The sequence below is a fragment of the Rhincodon typus genome, chromosome 4 (assembly GCF_021869965.1).
Source record: "Rhincodon typus isolate 14 chromosome 4, sRhiTyp1.1, whole genome shotgun sequence".
NCBI classification, from domain to species: domain Eukaryota; kingdom Metazoa; phylum Chordata; class Chondrichthyes; order Orectolobiformes; family Rhincodontidae; genus Rhincodon; species Rhincodon typus.
In genome coordinates this window covers 28,803,237-28,815,886 of record NC_063335.1, presented here as the reverse complement: position 1 = coordinate 28,815,886, position 12,650 = coordinate 28,803,237, and the positions used below count along the sequence as shown (strand labels likewise).

The following is a 12,650-nucleotide window of genomic DNA, read 5'->3' as shown; positions in this document are numbered from 1 at the left end:
ACCTCACCTCTGGAATTCAGCTCTTTTGTCCATGTTTGGATCAGGAGCTGAGTGGCCATGATGGGACCAGTACAGTGGATCAGTGAGCATCAGTGAGCGAGTTATTGCCAAACAGTGCTGCCTGATATCACTGTTGATGACACCTTGCATCACTTTACTGATGATTAAGAGTAGCCTGATGGGGCAGGAATTGGTCGGTCTGGATTTATCCTGCTTTATGGGTAGATGCCAGTGTTGTAGCTATGAATGAGGCTAGTTCTGGAGTACAAGTCTTCAGTACTATTGCCAGAATGTTGTCAGTGCCCCACCAACACACTGTTGCACTCTCTGGCATCAGTTCAGGAACCCAATGGATAGGGATTTGCGCTGATTATCTGCTGTGTCATATAGGAGCAAGGGAACAATGCATGTACATGGTATTGGGTCCTGCTGACACCTTAGGTAGTCCTCATTTGACATCCTGACTTTTCATCTGACTGCGCACAGAAGTACAGCTCTTAGCTAATGCCCAACAGAAACTGAGCCAGGGACATTTAACACAGAGAGAAGTTCAGTCCTGTAAGATGGCCAGGGAGTAGGCATTCTGCACATTTGTGTTCCAAACAGTGCACAGGCCACTGACCAATATTCTTGCCCTTTAAAAGCCCTAAAGCTCTGTACATGGTTTTTGCTGCAAACCATCTCTCACAGGTCACCCCCTTTGAGTGGACTTACAGCTCTTCTCCGTTGTACACTTTCGACTTGGTTCACGATGGAAGGCAACATTGAGTGTTCCCAGCCAATGGCTTCCTTCCTCAGCCTGAGTAATTTCCAGATGCCCCCTTCCTAGTTGCTTATCCCATCAACCCCAAAGGCTTTCGACTTCCCCAGATCCAACCCAACACATTTACATGTGCCTACACCTGCCCACCTTTCTCACTCAACCCTGAGCATATGAGGTGACCATGCCTGGTGTGCTGAAATGCTTCTCCTTGCTTTGAGTCCAGGGTGCTCCTGGCCACAGGCAAACTCCCCATTCCCACATTATCGTACTTTGCCATATCCCCCACTTACAAATCACTTCACAACTGTACTCACTGCTTCCCTGTAGACAGAAGTTCCTGATGCCAAAGGGATAGTCCTGTGGCAAAAGCTGCCCTTGGCATCCCATCTCATCCTTCTTCCTTTTTGTGTGAGGACAGACCTGATGGACCAACCATGGCCCACCCCCTTGAGTGGCCTGACTAGTCACCAGTGGCTGAGATAAGCCCAGACTCCCCAGCTGGTGACTAACACATGACACATGTCCATTACTGAGACATACCTGCACTCACTTCCCTCCCTTCACCATTCCCCCATGACGGACCGCGTAGGAGATAAAGGACTGACTGTGACCTGCTCCTTGAACTGTATAGACACAGACCCCATCACCACCACCTCCTCCCCACCCCGAACTTAGCAAAGCCGCCCTGGCCAGGTGCCTGACCAAAGTTGAACTGCTGAACTTCTCTAACTGTGTTGGGACCCCCCAACCAATGGGTGTTCCCATGGACGTCACTGAGGTCTACTCCCTGAACATTTTGAGACATAGCCAGCTGCTTGCTGAAGATGCAGTGTGCTTGGTACAAGCACTGAAGCCAAGTGCTAGAGGTGACATTGATGCAGCACAGTAACGTACAACATGATGTCCATCCCCTCAACTGAGGACTGCTGGCCAGCTCAGCAAGCTCAAGAGCAAAAACAAAAGTTGCTGGAAAACCTCAGCAAGTCTGAAGAAAAAAATCTGAGTTAATGTTTCAAATCCGGTGACCCTTCCTCAGAACAGCTCAGGTTGTGTGACTGCACTAGCTGACCCTATAAGGCAGGGCAAGGCGTGCATGTTGCAGACAAACTAGTAAGTGCTGAGTGAGCGGGTGCTAAGAAAGCAAGCGAGCAGCACTAATACACACCTAGGTCAAGGTCATGAGCTGGGTGTCTTTTCCTGTGTGCTAACTATACACGCTGCAGCCCTTCATTGCTGGTTGCTGGTATGCCCTGCAATGCAAATCTTTGCATCCAGGTCACACTGCGGAAAGATGGCAGGATAGTGTCAAGGGTTTGCAGAATGTCAGATGCCAATGTCCATGGAGGAAGAGTACTTGCAGTTAGTGCCCATGCATCATGCCCAGAGCTGCAGGTTTGGTTGAGAGGAAGCAATGAGCTGAATCATCTAGGTACCAGCTGTGGTTTCCACAGCAGATTTCTCCAATGTCTGGCTTGTTTCATAAAATCAGAATATTAATAAGGTGTGTTGTTGTGTTAACAAGGTGTTTAACAAGCCTTAATCCCTGTCATTCAATAACTTGCTGCTACCTAGTGAGAATCTCACCACGGTGCTTGTGAAAATCAGAAACAATGGAGTGAGACTGTTTCAACATCTCGATGATCTTGCTGGATTTCTCTTCTGATTTAGCCACTCATCTCGCCATAGCCAATGTGGCTGAGATCTCAAAGCACAGAATCTGTAAGACTCCACCCTCTGTTACAGAAGCACTTTCCAGACTGATATTCCAGACTGATATATCCTCCACCTGGCCAATTACATCAATCCAATCACAAAAAGAAACAAAATCCGCTCCTCTAAGTAGGCTTCTTTGTCAACATGCAACAAAACATACTTTAAAAGAAGCAACATTTGTTACCAATAGCATTTATTGAATGTAAGAATTCATTAGATGTGAGTAGCTAATAATTATAAAAGGTAAATGCTTTGGATTCTTTTCCTCAAAAGATGTTTGTTCTTCTCCGTACTTGTATATTTTCACGTGGCATACTCGTTGCTTGTGATGTTTTACAATATTTTGAATATTCAAGGCTCAGCTGTCCAAACTGCTTTCTTGTGTCAATGACTATCGTAATAAAGCCCAATTAGTTCCACAAGGCACTCACAGATTACCAGTCTCTGGCTTGATTACAGTGAATGGTAAGTATTTCCTGCAATCCATATGGATTGAGTAAGGCAGTGGCAGAGGGACTACTGTTTTCACTTCACTGTGTCTTCATTTAGTTACCAAAGCCAAATCATGCATTCTGTTTACGTGATTGGCTCCTAAGAGAATTTTTAGCTTTTACAGTTACAATGCCAGGCCAAACCAATGCCCCAGTGATAATTGCACACTATTGCACAGGGACATTGAACATCAGTATGTATATTCCATTACACTTAGTGCTCAATTTTGACATAGAAATTAAAAAGTTCTTTTAAATGTATTTATAGATTGACTAAGAAATTATGGAGCAGGAACTGACTGTGAGCTACCTTGGTTCTGCAGAAGTATCTTTGTAAGTTAATGATATGATCCAAGTCGCAACATTCCCCTGAGCTGAACAATTGTTAATTACTTGATTTATCTTTTGATCTTTACATCTGGTCCAAAGGAGATGCTGTTTCCCACAACTATTCCACACAAACAACATTGCGTATATTTTTCTTTGTGTCTGCCTATAATTATTTTATGAAAACTATACCAATTTTAATATGCTGCACTACTGGATAGGAGTGAAACTCCAAGCTCATTCCCCGGCCAGAGTCTGATACAGCAGATCACTGAATCACATTTGGCTGTTTTCAATGGAATGAGAATCAGATGGGTTCTATAGTAAGAAATGAAGGGTGGCTCAGTGGTTAGCATTGCTGCCTCACAGCACCAGGAACCTGGTTCAATTCCACTATCTGTGTGCAGTTTGCACATTCTCCCTGTGTCTTTGTGGGGTTCCTCTGGGTGCTCTGGCTTCCTCCCACAGTCCAAAGATAGGCAGGCTAGGTGAATTGGTCATGCTAAATTACCCATAGTGTTCAGGGATGTGTAGGTTAGGTGAGTTATAGGGGGATGGGTCTGGGCAGGATGCTCTGAGGGCTGGTGTGTACTTGTTGGGCTGAAGGGCCTGTTTCCACACTGTAGGTAATCTGTGATGAGGTATTAACTCTAAGGTAATGAGGACAAAACTTACTCCAAAGTGAATTATATAGTCCTGTTAATGAAAAAATAACCAAACATCCACTATTTTTTAAGAAGAACTTATTCACAGTTAGCATTTAATATTTAATTTGTGCTGGATAGAAACTTATGAACCTATATAATTTGAAATACTGGATTATTAGAAAGATGAGAAAAACAAAATATTTGAAATATATATCTATTTGCATTTGTTTTGTGGTCATGTATAATTTCCACAATACAGAACAAAGGACATTTCACCAATCCAATTAGCTTGGAATTACATTATTCAGAAGAAAAGGATTAGCTTGGTCTGCTGAAGCAATTCATGTTAATAAAAGCAAAAAATTCAGCAGCCCCAGAAACATCTATGGATAGAAACAGTTGACATCGCACATTTAACAGAGATGAGGAGGAATTTCGTCTCTCAGAATGTTGTGAATTACCATAGAGGGCTGTTGAGGCTGACTCAATAAGTATATTCAAGGCTGAGATAGACAGATTTTTAATCTGGAAGGGAATCAAGGGTTATGGGGAAAAGGCAGGGAAGTGGAGCGGGGATTATCAGATTACCACAATCATGTTGGATGGTAGAGCAGACTCAAGGGGTTGAATTGCTTACCTCTGCTCCTTTTCATCAGACTATTCTTAATTTGCTGGTTTGTGTAAACTGAAGAGAAAGAGACAATCAGCTACTTACTCCGTAAAACAGCAACTCACATAATCCCATTCCTTATACTTTTGTATAGATTTATCTATTTCCAAATCGTTTTGTGCTTCCATTCTGAAAACTGTTATCAATTCCACCACTGTTTCACTGATACACATCATTATTTTCGGCAGAATACTAAAAGAAAGCCTAAAACGCAAGTTAGACTTCCTTTGACGCAGAAGTAGGAATAGTAAGAAAAACTTGGAATTACTTTAAATCATAAAATAGAATAGAATCACAGAATCTCTACAAAGTGGAAACAGGCCTTTCAGCCCATTGAGTCCACACCAACCCTCCAAAGAGAATCTCACCCAACCCACCCCATCCCTATAATCCTGCATTTCCCATGGCTAACCCACCTGGTCTACACATCCCTGGACACTATGGGCAACTTAGCATGGCCAATCCATCTACCCTGCACATCTTTAGACTATGGGAGGAAACCTTCGCAGACACGGGGAGAATGTGCAAACTTCACACAGACAGTCGCCCGAGGGTGGAATCAAACCTGGGTCCCTGGTGTTGTGAGGCAGCAGTGTTAATCTCAGAGCCACCATAACATCCCTCCGAGCCACTATGTCGCTCCCTATGAAATTATTTGGAGAATATGGAATTGTTTTCAAAATTATTGTAAAAGTCTTTTGGATCATATTTTCGCCAAAACAGCAGGAAGCTTGAGTCAGAACATGTCTTGTAAAGACAGTGTGGAGCTGGAGGAACACAGCAGACCAGGCAGCATCAGCTCCACACTGTGTAATCTCTGACTCCAGCATCGGCAGTTCTTACTATCTCTGATGTCTTGTAAATGGTCTTTGCAAGAATTAATTTCATCCCTGGAAGGGATGATCTGCTCTACCCCCTGCCTTTTAATCTGACCCTGGATGTGGCCATGGAGATGGCCTGGTTAGAAAGCTGCCTCGGTTCTCTGCATCCCAGTTGTATTAAAGGCCATTATGTCCTCTAACTTTCAGCCTTCCCACCCCACCCATCTCTCGTTCCCTCTGTTTCAACCTCCAAGCCCCTTTTTTGCCCACTGACCCAGCATGTACTAGCTGCAGAATCAATGAGCCATATCATGGCACTGACAACTCATGAAAGGCCCATTAAGAAAATATCCTGCCTTGCTGTTTCTGTTGATTCAGTTGCCATGAGCCTCATTCTAAATGCATGAATGCTCTCCAAGATTTGCTAATGGATTAGTTCACCACAGATCTTCTTACACAGGCTAAAGTGGAGTGTTAACTTTGATAGATCAATGACCTAATGAGTTTATAATAAGTTATTCTTTCATAGATTTGTTTTTTCAATGCTATATGTTTAGATAATACAATAATCCTGGGGGAATCTCAATGTATATGTAGACTGGGTATAGCTAAGTAGTACTAATGCTATGGAAATGTATGCAGGATGGTTTTCTGGAGCAGTACATTGTCATAACAATGGGTCAGAAACCTGAAGTATTCTGAACATTTTAACTTCCAATTTCAAAATGTGTGTGTCTTTTGAGAGAGGGCTGATACAGTCAAAATGGCCGTGGATGTAATTTAAGTCGCTGGCTTGCAGGAGAAAGTCACAGAAAGTTACACCCATGGGTGTGCAAAGAACTTTGAATAACAGCTCATCAAAGGGAGGAATTGGCAAGTCAAAGCAGACTGGACTGTGGCCTCTTGTGACTACAGAGATATCAAGGGGGCTAATGAATGGCTACTCAACAGCAAGCCAACCCATTCAGCTTACATGCCAAACCACAGGTAGATCATTTTTATTTTGTTCCCCTTTGAAGAATACACAAGGACAGAGGCTATAAAGTGAGATTCAACTCTACTGGAGGAGTGCTTGCAAGACTGAACATTCTCATGTGTACCCTCCTGGATTAGCATGCAGTGAAGACCTGCCTCCACTTACCCCAGTGTTGCAGGTAAAATAACACTCTCTCTCTCACTCTTGAGTGCTGTAAACCAAGCAGAAGGAAACAGCACAACAGACGGATTCTCTCTCACCCTGGATGTTAGAATTCAGTCATGGTCAAAAGAAATCAGAACTCACCTGTCAGTCACTAGCAGTCTGGAGCTGGCATACACTATTTGTGGCATTAGCCCCAGACATGGCAGATAAGCCGAAACTGGTGCCCACTTTTTGGACAGGAACCCGGAGGTCCTGCTGAGTGGGGTAGTTTACCTCACCCTCTCACATAGTGTACTTCAGCAAGATTCAAACTCACACCTCGCAAATGGGCCACTCTACACTGCCATTGTTTAACCATGACAATCACATCACCTAAACACAATTTAACATACACACTGAAATGTTTCCCTCTCTCTTGCAGGGAGAAGCATCTAATTGGAACAGATTGGACTGGGTGTTCTTACCCTGATGGAGGAGATACTGGTTGTCATCATAGCAGGCAGCCATGACTGAGATTACAGCCAGGAAAAGGGCTGAAACCATAGAAAATCACAGTATATTCAAGCTTAACCCATTTGCACACATCAAGTGTCTGATTATCTGTCACTGTGGATCAAAAGTAAGACAGTTGCTAGCCAATTCTAGTAGGGAGTTGTTTGGTGTGATCAGGGGTAGAGATGTGACACCTCACCCATGACCACAGTTTTTTTTATGCTTATAGTCAAGGGCAATGAGATTGTGACACAGAGTGACATTTTAAAGTTTTTGTAGTTGTTTTGTGTGGGTGACCAGTGTGGTATCATCACTGTAGGTGAGATCTCAGGTCAGGATAGGATCCTGTTTTGTCTTTGAGAAGAAGACTCCAAACAGAATGGGGAATAGTGCACAACCTTTCATTCTAAACAAGAATATTCTTCCTTAAATACAGAGATAAAATGGCACAAAGTACACCCGGTGTGATATCAATAAAGCCTTGTACAGGTTTAATAAGATTTATCCCTGAATTCCAATCCTTTTGCATCATGCCATTATGCAGTTTGATTCTTATTGGTTGCTGCAACCACATGCTAACTTTTTGTGTTCGTTGTATGAGTACACACCAGTCCCTCAGATTATTAACATTTAGAGTATATTGTTTGTACGAGTACACCCAGGTCCTTCTGAATATCAACTTTACACATTTCAAACCTTCTAAAAATATTCTTTTTTTATATTCTTACTACCAATGTGAATAACGCTTCTCTTCAATATACTCTCTCTGTCACTTTGTTGCCCACTCACTCATCCTGTCTGACTCTCCTTGAAGCATCTTTGTGTCCTCTACACAGCTTACATTCCCACCCAGCTTTTTAACATTAGCCAATGTAGGTACATTGCTCTTGACGTCTCCACTGAAGTCATCAATATAGATTGCAGATAGCTGATGACAGAGCATGGAATCTTGCTGCACTCCACTAATTGCAGCTTGTCAACAGGGAAGTATCTTGTTGGTCCTTACTCTCTGTATTCTAACTAATTCTCTACTTATTCTAATATATTACATTTTCCATATTCTTGCATTGGGATCAGTTTAAAGTTGTAGGTCATTGGAACCAAAAAAAGTTACCTCAGTGTTTTGGAATATAGGGAGTCTGACTTACAAATGCTCATCCTTAAGAATGAAGAAAGAACCATACAGGGGTGTCATTTTAAAGACTCGACATATTAACATTTCCTATACTTACAAACTGCTGCTTTACATTGTCCTGCATTGTGTGCAGATCGATTTGCGAGTGGATTTCAGAATGGAACCCATTTGCAACCCAGGGGCAACCTGTACCACTGTCTCAGGAGGCTTTGGATGCATTTCAGGCTGTGGCAATCAATGGCATGCTTTGAATGAAGACCTGATGCCAATTGGACAAGAGGCAATGCTTTAGCTTTATTGCCTCTTGTAGGGAACACAAAAAGGTATCCAATGATATTTGCAGGATCTTTCAGGCAAAAGCACCCATGCACGCAAGACAGATAGCAGATTTCTTCTTTGTTGAGCCTGGCAATTGTGTCAACTTTTGGAGTTTGAGGTTGTAGTTCTGGCTAATTGCCTATAGATGCAGAGTACCATTGACCGCACACATGTGGCATATAGGGCACCATAGATCACCCAAGATTCATCATTAACCTGCATATCTTTCCATGCCATTGTTATATTGTAGATCCTTGTACAACTACAAATCCTTGTACAGATATCTAGAAGAATCCTGGGCAATTTCACAGGATGCTCTCATCGTATAAAAGCCCATTTTCCCAAATGTCTTTGCACCTATAATCAAATTTACTAGTTAGGCATTCAGAGACAAGGAACACCCACTTACTAAATGGCTGACGATGCCTCCTGGAAGCTCAGGAAAGGAGGTCTGATTGTGATACAGTGAATGTCACATGATCACCAGCTACGCCATCAAACAAAACATCAAATGGCAAAGATCCATTTTAAGTGCCTGGACAAGGCTGGAGACAGACTTTGGAGTCCAACTCGGATCTCCAGGACGGTCCTGGTGTGCTACACTTTGCAGAAAATTGTGCAGCAGCAAGATTTGGTACTGCAGAAAGATAAAGGTATAGAACAGAATCTCCTTGGATGACTATAAGGAGGAATAAGAAGACCTTACTGCATGGGATACCCTCATTATTGAATGATTCACTTTGGTTCTACCTAAGTGTAAATCCAACAACCACATGGAAAAGACACTTTTGTGTCTTTAAATTCTGTCAATTAATTTACATAAAGCAGCCCCACAAACAGCCAAGCCTGACTTTCACAGCTTCGCCATTATTCTGTGTCAATTCATGCTATCCAAATCATCATCATGCAACTGGAAAGGCTGCATGCCATACAGCAAATAAAAGAATAATCCTTATACATGGTTCACATATAAAAATAAACCAACATTTTCATGTCAGCTGATGTGTGCTGTGTCCAAAAGCAGGTCCTTGGCTTATAGTCTTCTCCATGTCTCTCTATCCTATGTCAGTATTTACATTTTCCCCCAACTTTCAATCCATGTCCAAATGCAACAGGACTTAGACAATATCAAGATTTAGGATGATAAGTGGCAATTAACTTTTGTATCATGCAAGTGGCAGGCACTAACCCTCTCCAAAAAGAGAGAATATGATCATTTATTATTCCATTACCATCACTGAATCCCCTGTTATCATTATCTTGGTAATTACCATTGAAAAGAAACTGACTGGACAGTCTGTAAAAATACTGTGGCTACAAGAGCAGGTCAGAAGCTGGGAATCCCATGGTGAGTAACTCCTTAAAGCCTTTCCACCATCTGCAAGTCAGGAGTATGATGGAATACTCTCCACATGCCTCGGTGGGTGCTGTTCCAACAACACTCAAGCTCAACACTATGCAAGACTAAAGCAGCCTGTTTGATTGGCATCCCATTCATCTTCTAATGCATTCTCTCCCTTCACAACTGTGTACCATCTGCAAGATGTACTACAGTTACTCATTAAGACTCCTTTGACAACACCTTCAAAACCCACACTATCTACCACCTAGAGGGACAAGGGTAGCAGATACATGGAAACAGCACCACTTGCAAGTTCTCCTCCAAACCACATGCCATCCTAACTTGGAGCCATAAAACTGTTGCTTCATTTCCATTAGGTCAAAATCCTGGAACTCCCTTCCTAACAGCACAATGGATATCCCTTCACTCAAAGACTGAAACAGTTCAAGTCAACTTCTCCAGCATAATTATGGAAGAGTAATAAATGCTGGCCTACCCAGCAGTGCCCACATCCCATTGATGAATGTAACTGGTGGCTGCACAGTCAATGAAAATGGCCTCCCTGAATTCACAAATCTGGGCATCATTCCCAAGATATCTGGTTGCTTGGAGTCAGGTAGGCTTGGGCAGCTCTTGTTGGCTTAGACACAGCACTTGCAGGTGAGGTCAGCCAGTACTTGTTAACTTAGAATTTGTGCTTCAGTGCAGAAGATGAACCAGTTAGTTTGTGGCTTATAGCTAGTTATTTAGCACAGCAGGAGAAGCATGTGGCATTAAGAAGCAGGAAACAGTGCATGTGAAAGTGCAGGGAGATGAATATGTCACTGTACAGAATAGTGCTGTATCAATGTCAGTGATGCTGCATCTGCCAGCAGCTTATGTGGCATACACACTGCATGTGTTGAAGAGAATGGCAATGTGTGAAGGTCAAAGGGAAGGAGCATTTAGTGGGGCTAGACTGGACTCCATTCAATCAGGGGGCACCACCACAATCAATGGAATGGATAAGCCATGCACAGTCCATGGTCACTCAGGTCATTGGTTCTATGCGTATCCTGGGATGCATTCTGTTGCAATCCAGGGACTAAGCCAAGACTAGTCTGCGCAGTCAAGTAAAAGCAATCCAAAACTTGAAAGTTGGTCACTCAGGGGTGAGGTGAAATAGGCGAGTGGGGTAGAATAGCAGCTTTTTGGGTCTCCGACCATGGATCATTAGGGCTGCAGGCAGCTCAGGACAGAGGATTTTCCTCACCATATTTAGTTGTGGAGCTAATGGTCACAGCAATGTGACAATTGGAGATAGTATTGTGGGAGCTGGAACTGTACCAGATGGGACTGCAGAGTCTTGAGTGGAAGGTTCAGGCAAGTCATTGTCATTCTGGCCTCAATATATGGAGGGTTGCAGAATAAGCAAAGGCATTGGGGCCTTGAAGGCTGTGGGCTCTGGGGCTAAAATGGACACACTAGTTATTATGTAAAGAGTCTCAATTGCTGGAATATTGTGTGTAGTTCTGGTCGCCACACTACCTGAAGGATGTAGAGACTTTGGACAGAGTACAGAAATGATTTACTAGGATGTTGCCTGGTTTGGAGGGTATTAGTTAAGAGGAGAGATCGGACAAACTTGATTTGTTTTCACTTGAACGCCAGAGGCTGAGGGGTGACCTGACAGACGTTTGCAAAATTATGAGGGGCATCGATAGAATGGACAGTCAGAGTCTTTTTCCCAGGGTGGAAAAGCTAATAACTAGGGGACATAGGTTTAAGATAAAGGGGGGACAGTTTATAGGAGATTTGACAGATAGGCTTTTTGCACAGATGGTGATAAGTGCCTGGAATGTGCTGCCAGAGAAGGTGGTAGAAGCAGATGCAATAGAAACATGTTAGAGGCATCTTGGCAGATAAATAAATATGCAGGGAATAAAGTGATATGGGCAGCGTAGAGATAAAAAGCTCTCAGTTTAGCAAGGCGTCATGCGTCAACACAGTCTTGGTCAGCTGAAGGGCCTGTTTCTGTGTTCTACTGTTCCTTGTTCTTTGGGGAGTGTGAAGAGTCATAGGGGCCAGAGGTATCTAATGGGAAAAAAAGTCATAAACAACAGGGGCTAAATCATGAATCACAGCCTACAAGTCACTCACTGAAACACAAAGTTGGAACCTCACCACATTGATACACAAATTAGAGACAAAAAAAAACTGCAGATGCTGGAGAATCCGAGACAACAAGGTGCAGGGCTGGATGAACACAGCAGGCCAAGCAGCATCATAGGAGCAGAGAGGCTGACGTTTCGGGCCTAGACCCTTCATCAGAAAAGGGGGAGGGGAAGGGGGTTCTGAAATAAATAGGGAGAGAGTGGGAGGCGGATAGAAGAGGGATAGAGGAGAGGATAGGTGGAGAGGAAACAAACAGGTCGAAGAGGCGGGGATGGAGCCAGGAAAGGTGAGTGTAGGTGGGGAGTTAGGGAGGGGATAGGTCAGTCCAGGGAGGACGGACAGGTCAAGGGGGCGGGATGAGGTTGGTCGGTAGGAGATGGAGGTGCGGCTTGAGGTGGGAGGAGGGGATAGGTGGGAGGAAGAACAGGTTAGGGAGGCAGGGACTAGCTGGACTGGTTTTGGGATGCGGTAGGGGGAGGGGAGATTTTGAAACTTTTGAAATCCACATTGATACCATTGGGCTGCAGGGTTCCCAAGCGGAATATGAGTTGCTGTTCCTGCAACCTTCGGGTGGCATCGTTGTGGCACTGCAAGAGGCCCAGGATGGACATGTCGTCTGAGGAATGGGAGGGGGAG

The 12,650-nt window shown here is 43.6% G+C and overlaps 1 protein-coding gene across 1 annotated transcript in view; it reads right to left on the bottom strand.

The window, feature by feature from the left end:
• Positions 1 to 11,816: 11,816 nt before the first annotated feature.
• cpa6 (carboxypeptidase A6) overlaps positions 11,817 to 12,650 on the bottom strand; it is a 157,021-nt gene continuing 156,187 nt past the window's right edge. Inside the window, exon 10 of the mRNA XM_020522354.2 lies at positions 11,817 to 11,933. Within this exon, the coding sequence (XP_020377943.2) occupies positions 11,817 to 11,933 (117 nt within the window). The remainder of the gene's footprint in view (positions 11,934 to 12,650) is intronic.